The sequence below is a fragment of the Phoenix dactylifera genome, chromosome 11 (assembly GCF_051530095.1).
Source record: "Phoenix dactylifera cultivar Ajwa chromosome 11, Ajwa_hap1_PhDact_Kaust_v1.1, whole genome shotgun sequence".
In the NCBI taxonomy this organism is placed as follows: Eukaryota; Viridiplantae; Streptophyta; class Magnoliopsida; order Arecales; family Arecaceae; genus Phoenix; species Phoenix dactylifera.
Window position 1 is genome coordinate 23,375,745 of NC_143200.1, and position 20,844 is coordinate 23,396,588.

General features: G+C 37.2%; 1 protein-coding gene across 1 annotated transcript; it reads right to left on the reverse strand.

Annotated features, from left to right (window-relative positions):
- Positions 1-74: 74 nt before the first annotated feature.
- Positions 75-20,114, reverse strand: LOC103710008 (P-loop containing nucleoside triphosphate hydrolases superfamily protein). Its single transcript, XM_088707319.2, has 14 exons — positions 19,919-20,114; positions 19,667-19,841; positions 19,374-19,535; positions 17,176-17,306; positions 12,468-12,588; positions 12,025-12,320; positions 10,362-10,486; positions 7,828-7,871; positions 7,101-7,232; positions 5,417-5,494; positions 3,848-3,930; positions 3,590-3,712; positions 614-674; positions 75-534 (listed from the first exon to the last, which is right to left on the reverse strand). Exons 3-14 carry the CDS (start codon positions 19,422-19,424, stop codon positions 379-381), a joined length of 1,401 nt encoding a protein of 466 aa, XP_088563445.2. The 5' UTR covers positions 19,425-19,535; positions 19,667-19,841; positions 19,919-20,114; the 3' UTR covers positions 75-378.
- Positions 20,115-20,844: the final 730 nt, after the last annotated feature.

Sequence of the window (20,844 nt, forward strand, 5' to 3'; positions counted from 1 at the left end):
AATTATGTCCTACTATAGAGTGGTAACATTTAATCACCGTAAAGTCACTTCACTTCGTCATTGTGAAAGCATGCTTCAAGAGAAAAATTGCATTGGAAAACAAAGGTTAAAGACAGTCATCATAGATGACCATCAATTACAAAAAACTAACTTTTACAAGCTTTTCACAACTATGGCCTCATTCCATATTTCCACTGAAGTTTTGTAGAAGCAGATACGCTAACTGGGGATGAATTTGTAGGAAAGACTCCCTTGCTTTGTAGTTCTCCCTTTGTTGACCACAATGGGTCAAGCAAGTTTACTTACCATTTTAATATTTTTCTTTACCAATTATACAGAAAAAAAGAACAATAATGCTCAACGCAAATAATAATTTCCTCATGCAAGTGCTAAGGGCTTCCATGGGGACCTGGAACTTCTTTCCACGGTAGCTGACAAAGCTTCTCGCCGCTGCTCGGCACACTTAATATACTCTTCGATAGGTGGAAGATTTATTCCGCCCTCAACATCTTTCAATGCTTGGCCTCTTATTACCTATCGCAAGCATGCAATCTCATACACAAACCATGGCAAAAGAAATGATACGAAAAAAACACAAAATTCAAAGTCATACCTTTGAAGCCCAATGCCTTTCAGCTTGTTGGCACACATCCCTGATATCTCTCCCAGACATTCTAAAACACAACATGCAATCTATGGTCATTCACAGACAGGGGATCATACCAATAAAGCATAATCTAAATTTGCTTACAAAAAGAATAATATGTAGGTCAGAAAAGTTGGTGCTGGCTCTCTTTAACAAACTACAACATTTCATGCACCAAGAATATACCAAATTATATAACAAGCTGAAATTACGTATCCAACCGACATCTACTTCATGAACAATCACATCCCTGCAAATGCCATAATTACAACAAATAGTAAAGCATAAATAACAATGGTATTAAGTCAAGAAATCTTCAAATCTTGCAGCTCTGGAGGGCATAATGAAAATCATAAGACTTCTCAACATTTCCTGCTAATGAAGGATTTCAAAACAAGGCCTGTGTTTTGCCCCTTATCTTGAGTTTTACCTTTTCTGTGCATAATCTTCAAAAGGGATTCATTGCGATGATTGCAAAATTTTTAGCTTTTCTGATATGCCGTTAGCTGGTTTATATGGGAAAAGAATCATCGCAGTTCTCATACAATCAAATATCAAATATTGACATTACTGAACCAAGATGACACAAGGGCACATTGTCACCTCGCTACTTCTTCCATCATATAATGTGATCATGGTTCAAGGCGCACAAACATAATATGCTAGTGCTTGCTTTTGAAAGTTTAGTGCTCAAGAGTGAACTGTTTCTTAAACAGAAACAAGTGTGCCAAAACGTATCTGCATTTGCAAGTCATGCAAGTCATGAGGCATGATGATTGCTGGCACCTCCCCAGAGATGTTGCCTTTTGTAAAACTGAATAGGGAATCCGATGACATCTAAACCACGAGTAACTAAACAAATGAACTTCAGAGTCTTAGGAATTGCTGAAACATTGAACCCGAGCTTTTCCATTGACAAAGGGGATAATGAGTTTTAGCACAACAACTTCATATAGTCCATAACTTTGTAATTCATAAAGATTTCTTGAATCAGTCCAGAATAAATCATAGAATCTGTAAATAATTTAGTATTAAACAAATCTTTAACTGACTTGTTATAGGAAGCAGTTCAGAAAATCATTCAGCGAAGGACAAATTAAGAATAATTCAAAGGTTTTTAACAATTCAGAAAATTTTAACAATTCAGAGAGCATTGCTTGGATGCTGAGTAGTTAACCACCGCCTGGACAATAACATTGGTATTCAGCCCTTAACCAACCAGAAAACAAAGTTATTCGCTGTTTCTTGGTACTCATTTAACCCACCATTCATGCCATAATATAATATAATCTATTATTAGATTAGATTCTAATCTGTTATATTATATTATGTTGCCATATTATATTACAATATTATTATATTATATTATATTACATATTATGTTATAATTATAATAAAATTATATAATATTGTAGTAATATTGTATTATTAATAATACATTACTATATCATATCATATTATGCTATATTATTATTATACTATAGTATTCAATATTATATTACACTATATTATAATAATATTGTACAAAATAATAATATTTTAATATGTAATAATATGTAATATTTTATTATATTATACTCCAATATGCATTAGTATGTAAAATATCCTTTATTGTCATTTTATCGTATCAAAAGTATTTTCTCATTTTGGTTACCAAACATATATTAAAGTTTCACAACACTTTAGAAATGTAGTTACCAAACAACAAATAGTTTTTTTATAAAAACTCTACTTCCAAAAGTTCTACTTTCCAAATGCTCTACTTCTAAAAGTCCTAAAAGCTCTACTGCCAACAGCAATCCCAAACAAGGCCTAAGCCTTAACAAATGCTAATTATAGAGATGATGCTATAGAACAATGCAAGATAATGAAACTAGAAAAAAAAAGTGATGACTTTAGGCCAGACAACTAATGTGTGAAACCCATGTTTCAAAACTTGGTTCTGGTTTCGGTCAGGCCAGACAGTAGTTCTTTATGTTTCAGCAGTTTCAGCTTGAAGAGTAGATGGCTAAAATACCCCAAGGAAACCTATTATGATCTTTAGGTTCATGGTTTTGCTATTTTGAGGCTCAAAGCTTGAATGGATGAGGAATTAATCTTTGAAAACTAATGAAAATCTTACAGAACTACTGTTTTTTTTTATACATAAAGAACTACTGTTTAACAAACTTACTCTTAAACAACTAATATTGTAAATATTTATAATAGCAGAATATGATTATACAGAACCAGTTTATGAATATAAAACTTGATATAATGACAACCTTCATGCTAGGTACCAAACCAACATATAACTAATAATTCAGTAGGTATGAGAAAAGATCAACAACTGTGATGGATCAACAAATGTCACATATGGTTACTGTGTCCATGTCACCCGTACCATTAAGGCCCTGTTTGGACACTAGAGCATCTTATCCGGCAATAGGATTTGCTTTAATCTATACACAGCCAGAAAATTAGGAGTTTGAGGAGAAATTATTCAATAGACAGTGAGCAAAAACCATGATGGGAAATTCTGGTTCATAGCAGCCCACATAAGAAAATCACCTCTCAAATAGAACAGAATCCCAATTTTTCAGGAATTAAGGGCTCTGGGTGGTTTCTGTTCCATTAATCATTTCTCTCCTAAAGTTCCTCCCCTTTTCACTTTAAACTCTATTTGGGTCTTATCCAATGAATAACATACCCAGCCATCCAGAAAGGCCCTAAAAAAGTTCAACTCCAATCTACTAGTATCAAGACAACCTTCTAAAGTCTAAACATCTCACGACCTTGTTCTGCAACAAACAAGTTCAGAGAAAGAGACTTGAAGATCTTGCTTTATTGAGATAAACATGTCTAAAGCCAGCCATTAATTAGACTTCAGAAAAGGATGGAAGGAAAAATAGCCAACAAATTATATGCAGTTGGTTAACTATCTTGAGTAATGGAAGCACTTACTCTTCTGTAGCTGAGGCAAACTGGACTAATTCAGACTTTTTTAGGTGCTTTGCATACTGAGCAGCTATTTCTTCACGAGTTTGTTGATCAGGTAGACCAAATGAAATCATTGAATCAAAGCGGCTGGAAGAAAAGATGCACATGCAAAAATTGATTGCTCTTATCAATCAATAGCATGTATAGCATACAGAAAGAACCATGACAGATTCAGCAACGTCCACTAACTCCACACAGGAAAAAAACATCATAGAAGTTCACCTGATGAGAGCAGGATCAAGGTCTTGCTTTCTATTGGTTGCAGCTATAACCACTACTCGCTTTTCTTGCTCAAATCCATCAATCTGCAAAAAAGCAGACCGTGCATTAATGGCTTGATATAAATCACACAAGTGTAACAACACTATCACCAGTTCAACCCCATAAAAAAGAGGAAGAAAATATAGAACTTTCAATCAGTGAAGCTGGTATTAAAACCTGAATCAAAAATCTCCTCAAACATCAACCATTCCGGCATATCCATAGGAAGAAGCATAGGCGAACAAATCGAACACTTATATCACGTATTATTTTGAGAGAAAATTATATCACTACTTAAGTTCTGGATTTTGATAAATGCAATACCCTTTTTTTGGAAATACACACTTAGTCAGATTAACTCTATTGACCATGTTTGAGAAAATGAAATGATGGTACACAGTAACATGAGTCTATCACTGATAACTAATCTTTTAGAACAAATTTATCACATGCAATGCAGGTGCCTGAAATACAGCACTTGTAATTTATAATCTATAATCACATTAAGACTTAGTCAACTTAAAAAACCATAACCTTTTAATAGTATGTATTAGATGCAATGTACAAAAAGAGTTGCCACACCCTTTTTTCACCAATTCTCAAGTGAATTCAGGAGGAAATCAGAATGTAACTTGACAATGAATTCCGAACTCCTAATCCTGACTTAATGCTTAAGTATGAAGCAGCAGCTAAGATGATCCTTCAACTTTACCATTTTATTCTAAACATGACATTGCCATCTGAAGGAGTAATTGATCTAGTGACACATCAGGTTTGTTTGCAGAACAAACAAGCCGGAACATCATTATTAAAATTGTGCTTATGTAAAGTACTCAATTAATTACAGATGCATCATTATACTTTCAAATTAGCAATCTAATCAAATTTATGCTTTGCAAGCATAGAAAAACATTTTGTTCAATTTATACATTTGAATTTCCACTTTTCTTTTTCTTTTTTATGTCCTAAATCCTATTATGTGAAGAGTTAAGCAATTTGAACCTAAGCTGGAAAACATAATGAGCAAGGCCCAGATCTGCTCGAACAAACTAACCCACTAGTGTTTCTAACCAGAAGGTCCAGAACAACTAAAGTATCACGAATTTTTCTAGTGCCTATCTTAACTTCTAACTTCAAGTTAAATTCTATTGATACACAATCTCTATAGTCTATACTATGGTGTTTAGCTCAAACATGACTATAGGTGTGAACATCAGCAGGTGTGAGAGAGTATGATTTGGCAAGAGAAAGAAGAGAACCTTCTATACAAAATATGTTTTATCAATAATAAATGAATATGGTTTCTATGTCTCTTATCTGCTCTAGAACTTCATCTTCATTATTCTTTATATTTCTATCAGTTTAAAAATATCAAAATTTTACATTGCCAATCCAATTATCTAGATCAATCTACCATCATCATAATGCATGAATGAAACTAAAACACAGTTTGGAGATAGGGTGCACGGCCTAAAATGATAAAATTATTGATATGGAGTAACAATAAAATAAAAGTAAAAATAACCCCACCTGTCGTAATATTACTGACAAAATCCTACGCGTAGCTTCATGCATTTCACTATCTCGAGCAACTGCAAAAGAATCAACCTATACAAATAGAAGAAAGCTGTGAAGAGATCCATATCACTCCACATATGAATACAAGCCACTCTCTCTCTCTCTCGCTCACTCACTATGTGTGCCTGCGTGTGTGACGGGTGTCCATACATACATACATACATATTAAAGGATAACATAGCAAAAAAGCCACAGCATTTCTATGCCTGGATTTGTACATCATACTTTGTCTCTCTCAACTAAGGTAATACATTCATTTCTGAAATTATGGCACATAAATACACCAAGGATTTAGAAGCTGCTCATACTGGACCTACACAATCTGGTACATAGAGTTAAAGGCCAGGAGCCGGTAGGGGAAAGACCAATATGCTCTGGAATCAGCCAAACTGGGCCCAAACCGCCCATATCGACCAATACGAGGCAGATCGGCCCCAGGCTAACCTGCACCAGGGGCCAACCGAGCAATACCACTCAAGATGGGTTTCTTGTGCTTTTTAGAGCCTGTTCTCTGCCATTTAAAGGTTGGAACGGGCAGAGGAAGAAGCCAGCAACTATTAAAAGGTAAGTTTCATGGGAATAAAGCAAGGATAATGGAGTTTTTGGTCCAGAAGAGCATTCTAGTTTGGTAAATCTGTCTCCACCCCTTCCCATTTTTTAATTTCTTGAAAAATCCAAGAACTATGTAGTATTTAATTTGAAAAAATAATGAGAATTTTGTTCTTTATGGATCTAATGATGTTTTAATCCCCATATTCATGCCTAGATCCCATGGAATTTCAATTGATACAACCCTAAACCCAATTGCACTTCAATTGATAATTCTAATGCATCTATATTCTAAATGTATCTTTAATTTGAAGTTATATGATGTTATGTCATCAACATACAACACAAAAATTTCAGCACATACCAAGAAACATGACTGGAGCACTTAAATCGATACTTTTACCATATTTCTTGCAAAAACATAGCGATAAGGAAATAAAACATAAGAAAAAGGAAAACAAAACATGGAGACCAAAATAGGCCAATACCAAGGGTGTGCGAGTTGTGTCAAAGTGTCTCAATCAATACCCTTTGTAGATACTGAGCACAACATGGCATATGCGATATAGGTTCAATACTTCGTATTTTGAACGTCACTTTACATGTATATGAAAATCTTATCTAGAATCAGCATTTGAAGTTTTAGTTTGAGGAATCCAATACCTCACACTAATTTACATAATTATAAGCATAACCATATATGTATCAAGTACAAAATCACATCTACGAATTCCCATACCACCCAATATGGGGCGTACCGTACCACATCGGATGGGAACCGGTATGAAATTCAAATTCGGATAAGTACAGAACTATAGATCCTGTATTGCCTTGTATCATCCCGTACCAAGACGTACCAAGGTAATGTACCACCCCTTACCAAGGCGTATCGAGATAGAAAGTAAAAAAAAATGGTTGGAGGGCTATTTCAGTACAAGATGCATACCGCACCATACCGACCCGTATTATACCAAACCAATAAGGTACCAATACAGTACCCGGTACCGAGATTGCGGACCTTGATCATATCAATGATAGTTTTAACTTTGCTTGTACAAGAATATATAATAAAAGTGGCCCCAAATACCTCATCTAGAAAAATGATAGCTCCATTAGGAAGCTCATTAGCAAGAGAAAAAACATTCCCTAGCAACCGCTCACTTTCACCATAATATTTTGACATGATGACCTCCAATGGCACATAAAGCAATGGAACACCCTGCAACAACAAGACCATGCGAACATAATAGTAAATGACAATACATGATGTATTTGTAAAAATAAAATATAGTAAATCATATTTTTCAAAAAACACTTGGATAACACCAGTTGTGCAGTGACAATTTTCCACGGAATATATTTTTTGTGTGATTAGCAAGTTATATTGTGAAAGTGAAGAAAGTTATGTCTCATAAATATTAATAACAGAAATAAACAACACTACCCCTGTACTACTTGCTTGAGCTGAGGTTCATAGTCTATACTCTTCATGATAATTGGTGATTCAACATCCACCAAATGCTTAAAGGGAATCCCTTCTATACTAAAGTACGACACTTAAAACCATTATCATCTTAATAGACTTTGAACAAAATATCGCATGTTGTATTCAATTAATAGCATAAGTAGAATTTGCTTCCTTCAGGGGAGAACTTAAAGCAGTTAATAGCTTGAACACAAAAAAGTACATCCAAGAAACTGTACCGTTTGGATAACAAAAATAGCATACTCAACAACATGAACAGGAAATCTCTTTGACAATGCAGCAAAGGAGAAAGTGAACAACAGATTAAGAACAGATATAGATGCCATACCGCTTGCTTAGCAATTACACGAGCAGAAGATGTCTTCCCAGTCCCTAAAATTCACAGTTGTAGAAAAAATAAGTCCAATACAATAATGACCCTATCCTAGCAGGTTAAATAAAAGACCAACAGAGAATTTGAAAAAATCAAAAAAGAGCATATGAAGTGTTTTTCTTCCCTTGGAATCAAGTTATCTTTCTCAGTGGGCAAGTACGTGTTTAGCATTACTGAACATTAAAAATAATCAATCATAGGCAACAACTGACTTAATGATTAACTATATGTACTTTTAACCTATGGATTCACAAGTAATTTATACTGTTAAAACACACAACAAAAAGAGAACTACAGATAAATATCTTCTCTCACTGAAAGAAATTTCTATTTAGATCCAGTACATGATTATGTAATGCCTAAAAAATAGCTTTTCTCCGAAATGATGTCATGGTTATAAACTATCATATACTCTGCTTTCAATATATCCTTGTTAGGGCACAAGACATCTTTCAATATTTGAGCTTAGGCATCTTGTTCCAAACCTAGCAAACCTACCCACAAAATCAAGGTAAATTTCGAGACTCCGGTGAACCAAATCACAATTGTCAATCAATTTTTCTAATAGGAATTGGCTGCTGAGTGCTTTACAAAGATAAGAGACCTGATACATATATATAGATACACACAAGGACGGTGGAACAGGTATTGGGCACCGTACCGATTGCTCGGCAGAATGAGTCGATACGGGTCCACGCCGTGCTGTAACATGCCGGGCCGGGCCCATATCGACACATCTTCTACGGCGGGGGAGAGGGAGAACGAAAGAGGAAAAGAGAGAGAGAGCGGAGGAGGGAGAGAGAGGGAGATGAGGGAAGAGAGAGGCCAGGGCCTGCTAGCAAAAGTCGGAGAGCCTCCGCACGTAGGAGCAGGAGCGGCCCAATATATTTAGAAGCCTAAGGCCGTTTTATCTTTGAGGCTTTCCTTGCAGTGGGCCGGCCTAAAGCAAACTCATAGAAGGGCCTTTTTCCTTTCCATTTTGTCATTGAGGCCTTTCCTGCGGTAGGCCTTCTTTGGGTCGGGGCCTTAGGCAATCGCTTAAGTCGCTTAACGATTGGGCCGGCCTTGCGTAGGAGGTGGAGGCTGGAGAGACGTGGAGGCAGGACTCCACCTCCGGGCCCCTTTTATTTTTGGATTTTTTAAGTTGAAGTCGGCAAACCTATTGCCGACTTCACTTAATGGGTTTGCCGACTTCAACTTAAAAAACCTAAAAATAAAAGGCCCCCCTCCGGGCCCCGCCTCCGCGTCTTCCCAGCCTTCGCCTCCTTCGCACGGAGGCTCTTCGGCTTCCGCCAGCCGACCCTGGCCTCTCTCTTCCCTCCTCTCCCTCTTCCTCCATCCCCCGCTCTCTCTTTCTCTTTTCCTCTCTCGTTCTCCCTCTCCCCCACCGTAGATATGTCGGTATGGGCACGGCACGGCACGACATGACGTAGGCCCGTACAGACTTGTCCCGTTGGGCAACCGGTACAATGCCCGGTACTGGTTAGGCCGTTCTTGTGTGTATCTATATATATATGTATTAGATCTCTTATCTTTGCAAAGCACTCAACAACCAGTTCCTATTAGATAATTAGAAAAATTATACCAGAAGACAAATTGATTGACAATTGTGTTTTGGTTCACTGGAGAAAATTTACCTTGATTTTGCGGGTAGGTTCTTAAGGTTTGGAACAAGGTTCATTAGAGGCTCCCCGGCCGGCCCGAACCACTCTCTTCCTTCCTCTCTCTCTCCCTCCCTTCCCCGCTCTCTTTTTTTCTTCTACTTCTTCCCCTCCGACTAGTCCTCTCAGTTTCAATGGCGGAACCGTCCTGGTCTGCCGTCGGTACGACCCGAGATGCTTTGAACCGGGCTATTTGGGACCGTTCCGCAAACCTTGGATACACATACATATGGTGCTAAATAAAGATTATTCTTTTAAAGAGACAATTGTGCATGTATACAACAATTACTGGATTGAACTAATTTATAATAATGCACACTATTTCTAACTAAATGAGCCATAATCACGAAACCTTCTCCCAATTAACTGGGATCGGTTTCATTTTAATCCTCATTTGCCAATCCTATGATGTTAAATGCCTTAGCATTCGTGAACATATTGTTGGACATGCTGTTTAACAATCAGTTCTCAACCAAACATCCACCCTTCACCTTACCATCCAGGTCTGGAACCAACAATGACAGTATTCATTGCTAACTATATAGTACATCCAAATGAAAAGGCATGCCCTAATTCTACAAGTGCAAATAGTTCCAACGAGATCTATCATTTAAAAAGCTTAAAGCATAAAAACATATATTTCTCTTGGGGCACAAAAGAAAAGATAGAGATAGAATCTTGAAATGCTTAAAATGCTATATGCTTTCTCCATTCAACAGAGAGAGAAGCAGGGTGAATCCAACAATATGTAACTAGTTTTCCCTTCAATGCATGAACAACAGCATAACCTCTGAGTCTGAGTAAAATTTTAAATCATAATCAACTAACCTGGTGGACCTTCAAAAAGGACAGCGCGAGGTCGATTACTCTCAAATTTAGAACGGGTTCCACGAGCAATATCATCATACACTTCAGGGCATTGTAATGCCAAAAGTATGGTGTCCTCTATTTCCCTATGAATTTCAATCATAATAATGCCATAATTTGCATAGGAAGACAAAAGACAACTTTAGAAAAAACTGGAGAAGAAAGCATGAAGTTAGAGAATATCTTAACAATCTTGTTTAGCAGAAAATGTCCTAGAAGTTATCCTGTCAAATAAACGTCACTAGCCTTTCCCCTTTCATTTCAAAGCATAAAGCCTGTGAGTTTTCTTCTTAATTCAAAAGATTATTGAACATAGAACCAACTAGTGGCTGTAGCTCGCACATATGATAGAGGGCACTCAAAACATGAAAAATGCCGAAGAAAACTAACAGTCAAAATCTAAACTTTCTCCACCCAACATCTCTCCTCGCCACTTCATTCTCAATCCTCTCATCTCTCCTCATCAACTCATTCTCAGTCTTCTCATCTCTCCTCTTCTTTCCCTCTCCTATTTCTTGCATCCTTGTCCACCTCTCCACTCTCCTCACACTCCTTCCCTCTTCCAATCCTCATTCCCAGCCTCTCCTCCAAAGTCCTCACATTCTGCAGTCTCCTCAAACCTTCCATGTTGTAGCATCAAACACATCACAGTATGACATAGCTTTACCTTACGCCTGTTAACATTTTGACCCCTCTCAGACATCAGTTAACCCCAGCTTCCTTGGCCACAGCAGACCTGCAGCCTATGCTGACACCTAAACCCTCAACCACAATCTAAAATCTACATGTTCACTAGGCTAGGTTCTTCCTACAGACTTCAGATCAGGCAACGACTAGGCATGAATCAAGATAATAATCCAGGGCTGACACAAGGCATGGGCATTCACCATAAAGGTCAGATTGCATCCAGGCAAGCCCGGTCACTAACAGTTATATGTATGCAGTATGTGGAATCACCATTTGTCGAAACAAACATACTATCCCTTGATAATAACTAATTTGCATTAATGAAAAAGGGGTATACCAAGCTCACCTTCCTACATCCAATTACCTAGGTGTTCAAATAACGAAAAACCCATCATGACATAAGCATGAACAGCAGAAAATTGGGGGTATAGAAGACTACGCAAGTCTAATGATGACCTGTGAGGCTCCTTCTTTGCTGCAGGCGGGTACACTCATTTTAATTTTTCCTCTTTTTTTTTATGGAAAAGGAGGCTTAGCCACCTTTTTTTTAAATTTAGACATAAAAACCAGATGTGCAACATTCAACTAGAACCAAAGTGTCGTATAATCTACAGTCTCCAATGATGCAAAAGATATATATAGCCATCAAAAAGCATAATTCAAACATATAAAAAATATAAAATGCTTCATTAGGTTCTCTCTACGATTCATTGTCGCACAATACTGATGTCAGGGAGAAAAGAATTGAATAGCTATTTACCAGATTTGGGCATTCACCTTGTATTTAAATATCCATTACCTTTGTATTGGCGCTTATACAAAGGTTTGTGCATGATGCAAAATTTTAAAAAAAAAAAATTCAGATGCACGTAGTCTACAAGACAACTATCAAATAATAAATGGTTAAAAGGAAAATTATTCATTATCATATTTATACCGTTTCTGCTGATCATATCCTGCAATGTTATCCCATGATATCATCCCGTCCATGGGAGCACCACAAGTTCCATCAAATCCATAGACTCTTACACCCATGGCCTCTAAAGCAGACACTGCTTTTTCCACAGAAGACGTTTGTGCACCACCATGATTATTGTCTCTTTTGAACTCACGCCCCTTTGGGCTCTTTCCTACTGATTTTTTGACATCCTTTCTACCAGCTAGTTTTAGTGCGCTCACCAAGGCATCAAGTTCTTTGAAGCTAAAGCTTCCCTGTTTTATGAACTCAATCTCCTGAAGAACAGCTTGGTTAGAAACTTCTGAAAATGACTGGTTTAATTAAATTCAATATACAACCTAACGGACAAAGATTATAATGGCAGAAAGCACAATGCTAATGACTTAATTAGCCAAAAGAAAAGGAAGAAAAGAAGAACTAACACAATACTCAGAACCAACAAGGGACTCAAATAGCAAAATGCAGAAACTGCCCCCATGTTTTTCTCCATTGTCATCCTTCACGTTTTCTGGAGAGTTAAGAGTTATCTGCCATGCAGCTGCACTGAAACAGAAGTGCTGTAATTATACCAGTAAAACAGATAGTGAATATTTATAAAGATCTAACATCCATGGTTTGATTGATTACCCAGATATAATATCCATAATTTGAGTGATTACCAACTTTCTATGAAAGCATAGACATAACATATAAATACTGCGCGAGAATAACTAATAAAATTACTCCAGAATATCTAAGGAGAAAGTAATAAGTTAATAACATCCAATGAAATGACCAACACAACAAGCTCGTAGAATAGTTCATAACTATAATGGTAAAACAAAAAAGCAATTGCAATCATAGAAAAAACAATAACCAAAATTGCCAATATGGCTGGACACAAGAGCTAAATAGCATTGATAGGGTAGAAAACTAGCAATATTTACAAAAAGAAGGAAAGCCATGGGAGAATGTTATATAATAATGGACACTCATGAAGATGTAATGATTCAAATGTCCTTTTAGTCTTCGTTTTTTTTCTAAAAATACTATTGTAACTATTATTTGAACAATTAATTGGGGAAAAAAATTGTAATGATGAGAAACTATGGATCAGGAGCTGCAAAGGTTGGTTATGTGCTACTGAACAAGGCAAACATGTTTCTGTGAACAGCCATTCAGATCTTACATAATGGATTATAAACCACAGCTTCCTTTCTAGCAGTAATAGAACAGTGATAAAAGAACAACCAGGGGAGTTTAGCTTGATAACAAATACAGATGATATGAATCAAGCCTTTGCAGAGGTCTTTGTCACCAGAAAAAGGGCAGGTTGTGGTAATCACCAGCCAAGAACAGTGAGGAAAAAGCATCTCGAGGGAAAAATACATAAACAGATTGTGCTTAAAGAGGAGAGGACAAAGAGATCCATACAAAAATTACTAAAAAAGGTTCTCAGGAGTTCTGATAATAAAGAAAGAACTAGAAGTCTAACCACAATCAAAAAACTATCAACATCTTGCTCAAACCCTTTACACGACTGTTTATTGCTCCTGGGACACTGCTATGTTTCCCCAATAACCTTCCCAGAATGTGTAGACCCGGTTTTTTCAGCATCATACAAGCAGGGGTTGGTCATTAATTGGGGCCAAAATGCCAACTGTAAGCCTGTAATCTTGACAGTTAGAATAAAACCATGAGCTGAACAAGTTTCAGGAAAGTTTTGGGGAAGAGGAAGCAATTTTCATTGCTCTTGATACCAAACTAACCTAAAAACTAATCTAAGCCATTGCACTGAAGCTGCATCACGTAAGAGTACAATGAATGTGAACGACGCGTGAGCCAATCTAATGTTCATTTTGGAAGTTAGATGCCCAACAACAGTGCTTGACAGTTGAAAAAGCTTTGAAAAATGGTTTGTTTTGCAAAAACAACTACCTTCTTGGAGCACCATAGATAGACTATTTTACCTACCGTCATGCCTTAAATAACAACCCATGGCAAACTAGATACTATCATGCACGCATTACTATCTGCATACTTAATATATTGTGTCTAATCTACATGTTTATCTCAAGTATCATATTGCCTTCATCTCTACATTGTTTACATCTTCTCATGATTGACTAATTCATAGGATCAATTTCCATATACAAAATGTTGCACCAAAGCATATGCTATTTGTAACAACCTGGGACCTCACCTAAAAAGGCTAGCTAGAAGATATTATTTGAGTGTCTCTATATAAGTATACAAAATCTGCCCAATGCATAGCTAATTTGGGACTAAACACACATTTGTACCGGTCCTCACAAACTCCCTTTGTTTAAGCCATGGCGTTCTCGTCAAGATAAAGGTCCAAATCCATTCAAATCCAATCACAAACACCATCATTAGCTTGTAGTCAGTCCAAATGGGCTTATGTTGCAGCGTACCCTAGACCATATGAGCCATGGGCCGGATTCGCTTTAATACCATTTGTAACAATCCAAGACCTCACCCGAAAAGGCAAGCTAGAAGTTATTATTTGAATTCCTTGGCCTTGTATAAGTACCCAAAGTTTACTCAGTGCATAGCCAATATGGAACTAAACAAACCCCCGCACGGGTCCTCACATAACAAAGTTGTTTCTTGAAGAATCAAACCTATATCATTGCGTTTGTTAGTCCAAGCCTTATACGATTGTAGCAAGCAATGAACTCTTTTGTAATAACCCAGAGCCTCACCTAAAAAGGCTAGTCAGAAGGTATTAGTTGAGTTCTTTGATTCTATATAAGTAACTAAGATCTACTTAGTACAAAGCTGATGTACGACGAAGCATATGCCCGCACAGGTCCTCATCCTTTATGTATGCATTAAAGTACAAGCAGAAAATACAATTAATTAAGAAATTTAATCACAAATTATTCTCTGTCCTAAAGCCCAAAAATGAAAATCTTATGCTATGAATGAGAGAAGAAATATCAAACTACAATAACAATACAAATAAGAATGGTGTTAATTCTTTAAATTATAGAAGAAACATGTTATAAACATGCAACATAGTAGATGCCTTCGAAATTTGAGAAAGAATATCATTTTTTTTTACATATAAGAGGAAATTTCATCAGACATCAAAATCCTAAGCATACAGATCTGCTAAGTACATGTCGTAGTCACATGCTTTCAACATGCTTTCTCAATAATCAGCTCTAAATTCAACATCTTCATAATAAATTGGATACATAAGCTGGTTAAGGCCACTCTGAACAAGGGAGAAGCTTGCCACCATCAACCTTAACCAGTTAGTAAGTAGGGAAACCAAGCTTACTAGTTACACAATCTAATCAGCTCAAGTCAGGTAGAATCCATCTGACTTTTTGGGTCAGATGGTAAGTTTTTGTTAAAAACCTCATCAAGTTTTTGTTGACAACAACACATTTGTTTATGAAATTCATGGAGGGTCAGATTAGATAGACAAGAACGTATTTGATTACTTTCAGGTCGGGTCAGGCGGTCTCATATGATCCATAACAGATCTACATGTCAAACATCTCAGTCATTTTAATCTAAGTCTAACTTGAATGATCCATCAAAATGGAATAGACACGGTGATTTTCAGGTTGGTGACAAACCGGATAACGGTCAATATAAACCACGTTCAACCCATCCAGTAAATGCTCTAATGCCCAACCCTCTAAAAGCATTCTAATGATTTATGGTGGTTTTGCACGTGTGCAAATGTGACCGGAAGAGTTTCTAACTTGCTCCATGAGTTTTCAGCAGAAACTCTACTAAGCCAACAGAACATTCTATGCAGAGTTCCGGACATCAAAAATCATATGTACTTCATTAGTTATGACATTGTTCGCTCTGGTGTGGAAATCACTCAGTACTCTATGATATATTTCTTGAACATGACTCATTTTATCTGTGCTATGATTTACTATGTGTTTCAGAAGTGATAACTTAGTAACATAAACCCCCTTTTATAATGTTAATCCATTAATATGGTAGTATTTATCTTTATGAGTTCCTTGTACAAACAACACTCAAGACATAAAAAGTATTATCCCTATGTATTCTCCAATCACCGGCTCCTTACAAACTTCTTCTTATGTATCGTTTTATCTATATATATATATATCATTCATCAATCAGTTACGCAAACAAATCAATTTTTATTGACAAACAATATGCCTAACCACTGATACACTTCACAATTTTCACCTATGAGCACAGGTTCAACCAAACACATAGGGGTACTTGGTCTTTCCTTCAGATGGCAGGCCACCCTTGCACAGATCCCATCAGGTTGCCTCCAACACAGTGTGAAACTTTGATTATGATAAATCTGACTTGTTGCTAAACACCTTACAAACATCTTAAATATTAGTTGTTTGATTTACCATATTGGTAACATCCTCTACTTAGTGGTCTTAGATAGTCTTTTTACTTCTTCGATGATGATCATAACCCCTTAATCCATGGTCAACCAGCCCCAATCATCTCATCTTATAATCTGATCCATCTAACAACTTATCATATAGTCTTTCTCACATTCATTGCTAATGGTTGCCCTAAATGTCTTATCTTGGCCCTTCAGTCTTGTCACCAAGACTTGCTCTAAGTCCATTTTGAGTTTGCCTAAAGAGAAAGAAAGAGGACCAAGTGAGAATTTAGGTTCCACTCATGAATGCAAAAACGCACACACCATGCACATTCCCCAACACCTAACACTAACTCACCCACCCATGCAGATCCATACTTTTTTCTGTTTTCATTTTTTTTAATCTGCTATAAGGGTGAGCTCGCAGCTTCATTTGATTCACTTTGAAGAAAGAATTTAAGAACAGGAAAACAAAAAACAAAATAGTTAGCCAGAAGTATAGAGATGTGTATATAGAATGAAGATGGCAAAATAAAGCCGTAAGTTAAATCAACATTGTTTCATACTTTCATCCATAACTGCAGTAAAATTCAGAAGTTTCTCACCACAAGATTTCTAACCATCAAAGAAAGGTACAGAATTCCAGAAATGCTTCAGAACTCAAATGAATGGGGATCAAAATTTAAATGGTTATTTTAACAAGAAGAAATAAAAAGAATTGTATATGGTAGAGCACAAATATTAAATAATTGAAAACTATAAGAATTATTGCTTGTACAAACCTGTCCCAAGCACGTAATAACATTTCTGAACCACTGCCATGCTGTTCAGCCTTAAGTCCAAGATGTGTTACAAGATCCACAATAAGATGCGATATCTCACATGTAGAAGGAATCTTGAATTTGACAATGACCTAGTATTCATGAAGTTATTCAATAGAATAAAGTCAATAAACTGCGGAATAAAGTTACTGATAACATTGCATATGTGCAAATCTAATATCAAGGTCCATACAAGTAGCCTGCACATCAAAAGATCAGACAGCTAAAAGTCAAGCTATCTTTTGGATACATATATCCTATTATGTGTGTCGATATCAACCAATGTTGTACTATCTCTAAGGGCCTTTTCAGGTAATCCAAGAGGACTCAAGCTGGATTTCCTGTTGGATTACCCAAACAAGCCCTAAGTTGATTCAAGCCACTCAACTTTTTTAGAAATTGAATGTCTAGTCTACTGTTTTAAACCTCAAAAGGTGACACAAAGACATGCTTATATTTGCAAAATCCAGTTTATATTTATGAAGGATCTCACCATGTTGTCAAAAATGGTTAGACAGTCATTAAAAAAACACGAAAAGCATTTAACTAGTTTAAACATCTGAATGGACTATGAAACAATCGAGGAACTACAAAAAATATGTACATTATTAACATAAGCTACTCTCTGTAAAGTAATAAAACATTGACATGAATAACTCAATCAACTAGAAACTAGTTTTGCAATCAATATGAGGCATAACACTATTATCAATTCCACAAAATAAAGAAAGAAAATAAATAAGTGAGAATATGAAATAGAAGCACATTCGGAAAAAATTTAGATGATTTAAGGTGAAAAAATGAAAAAAAAAGAGATAAAGATAAATTAAGAGGGCAAAAGAGGTGCACTCCATTCAGTTGCACTATTTGAGAAAGGACATAGGCCTTCCTTCACCAATAAGAGTACTAGAATAAGTTGCTTACCATTAGAATAAAGGATAAAATTTGGTTCAGATTAAAAAAAAAAAACACTCTTAACTTCTTTTGTTAAACATATTTGGTTGGTATTTACATAAAGCCTAAGCCATGGAACACTGTGAAACAAAGCAATAGCAAATAAAATACAATCCAGTGTATTATTGTATCATGTTGTATAGTATACAGAAATTATATTTTTATAGCATCAAGTCAGTAACAGAGTACTAGTAAACACTCGACAGACTGAATTTTGAGATGAACTGTGGAAACAACATGCACAAGGTCAAGTGGTCGATATAGTCACTTCGAAAAATAAGTAGGCTTTGAAAGTGAAAAGAAGATATAAGCATTCATGTGACTATATTTAATAACCTCGAATGCTCCTGGTTTAGCTTATAATGGTAACCTTTGGATACTACGTTCAACTTAATATTTTCTGATCCCATTCTTCTCCTTCCTCCAATTCACATTTATAGTTATTTAACTGATTCATCGCCCACTCTGATCCTAAATAAGTTTTAAATCGTATCACCCAAAATCAAATGCTGCAAATGAAAAATTACGGATTTTTTCACCATCAAACACAAAATGATATTTAAACAAGCAGCAACGTGTGGCTTAACATATTGGATAAGATAAATTTGGTACTCTATGAATGAAAATTTCAAATGAGCCAATAAAGATTGAATCTGTGCTTCCTGTATGGGTTCCACGTTGTTCTTTTAGATGACTGGACAATTATAGAGCATGGAATAATTTTCCCAGCCAACCTATGTTCTAGTACTGCATGTGAATTCCACCACCAATGCCACTCAAAGCACAAATAAATTGCCCGTCCTATTACACATAATTTAGCAAAAAAGCAATAGTAAGAGCTCAAATTCTTGTCGGTACTATGCCAACGAAATATAAAGAGCATCGAGTATAAACTTATCGGAAGCAGAGAAAAGAAAAGAAAAGCATGGAAAAAACTTGCAAGCTATTCTAGACCATGGACTGGCAAAAATCATCAAGCACATGAATCCGTGCGGCTACCAGCTTAAGGTATAGTTTCGGAGCAGTCCGACAGTCGCCAAAAAGGAGAAAGGTAAACAAATCACAATAACATAACTCCGAAAAAGAAAAAGAAAAAAGGAAAAAAAAAAGCAGCCTGACAACTAGCCAGCTTCAATTGTACGGTTAACTAAACAAAGGCATCATGGATCATCACAAGAGATCGAGGGAACAGTGCTAATATCGACCTTATGACCCTTGGCCGCAACACTGAAGGGCGGATACGAGCCACGCGGCATTCCCCTGCTTCTGAGCAACTCTTCTATACGCTGCTTTTCTTGACTGACCAAGCTTTCCGTTCCACCGAAACTCGGTACAGAATCCGATGCAGCAAGAGGCTTGGGTCCATCCTGCAAAAAGGCGCAGCAAAAAGAACACAACCAAACCTCGATTCTTGTCACTGTGCTTAGGATATTTCGAAACCAGAAGAGCGACGACATCAAGAAGATGAACAAAAAGAAAGAGTAGGTGCAGCAGAGACCTCGCTGACATCGGCATAAGACCTTTCTAACGATCCAATTCCGAACACGCCGGCCAAGAAAGCGGCCGGAAATAAAGAAGAAAGCCAAAACGGCGACTCGGATGACGACTTGAAACCCGTTCTTGAAAGCGTTTGGCGATGAGACCGGTGTTCGAACAGAGGCCCTGCAGTGGAACTAGGCCAAGAATAATGGGAGAATAAATCAAGAAAGAAACCCTAGCGACGATAAAGATAAGGGATAAGAGGGCGTACAGAGATGGTGAGGTCGGTGGGCGAGATTTCGGGAAGCGGAATCCAAGAAAGGGGATGGCCTTGCAAGTCGCGTCCTCTTCATCAGCTTCGATACCAAGGTGGCCGCCATTACTCTCATGGTATTCCCGTGGAAATAAGAAAGAGACGGTGGTCTCTTCTTGCTCCCCGACTCCAGGACTGCTCCGGCACCTTGGCCCCTCGCGCAAGAAACGCCTCGCGCGATGGGTTTTCTTCGTGCGGGTAACGTGCGATGCGCGTGCACGCGGCAATGTCGGCGTCGCCTTGTCTTATTTTGCCGTGTCTTGTCAACCCAAGTAAATCTAAATCTAGACTGTTTGGTCTACGGGCTGGATTCAAACCCCATACATCAAGGTCTAGCAACAATTGGAGTATTGGGCCTACGTTTAGGTCTATCATGGGCATGCCCCTGGTCCAGCACGTTAGGTCACTTACTTTCTTAAGGGTTTCCTATGTAATAAATGCTTATACTAAGTTTGAACTAATTCTGTCAGGCCAATTGCCGAGGCTAGTTCAAATCTGGCAACCATGATTATGTATAATCCTTCTGAAATGGATAGTTCATACAGTTCTAGTACGGATTCATTCAATAAAGTCAAAAAACAATAAGTCATAGAGCGTTCTAAGCAACTTTCCTTTCTCGACCCGCAGAGTGCTTCCGAAGTGATTAGCCACATATGAAGCTACTCAGTCTGCGGCTCCGTTTGTCTCTTTGAAAACATGCTTGGCCTTAAAGGTCACACCACCACTCATCATAGCTCAACCATCCCAAAGCAAGGAGTGGCCTCCTCCACCGTTGGTGCCACTCTGAACTAACCAATTATAGTGGCTGAGTCTCCCTCAAGTATGGCCGAGCTGCCCTGCAGCACTTGCCGAGCATGGCCCAAGCCGGGCCATGCTGAAGTCAG

Bases quoted from the DNA above. Each gene is read 5' to 3' on its own strand.
- LOC103710008 (XM_088707319.2), bottom strand. From the start codon at position 19,424: ATGCCGCGTGGCTCGTATCCGCCCTTCAGTGTTGCGGCCAAGGGTCAT. The intron at 7,872-10,361 runs GTTAGTTGATTA...TGTGAATTTTAG, and splicing joins CCTTTTTGAAGGTCCACCAG to GGACTGGGAAGACATCTTCT. The intron at 3,713-3,847 runs GTGAACTTCTAT...CTTTTCTTCCAG, and splicing joins CTTGATCCTGCTCTCATCAG to CCGCTTTGATTCAATGATTT.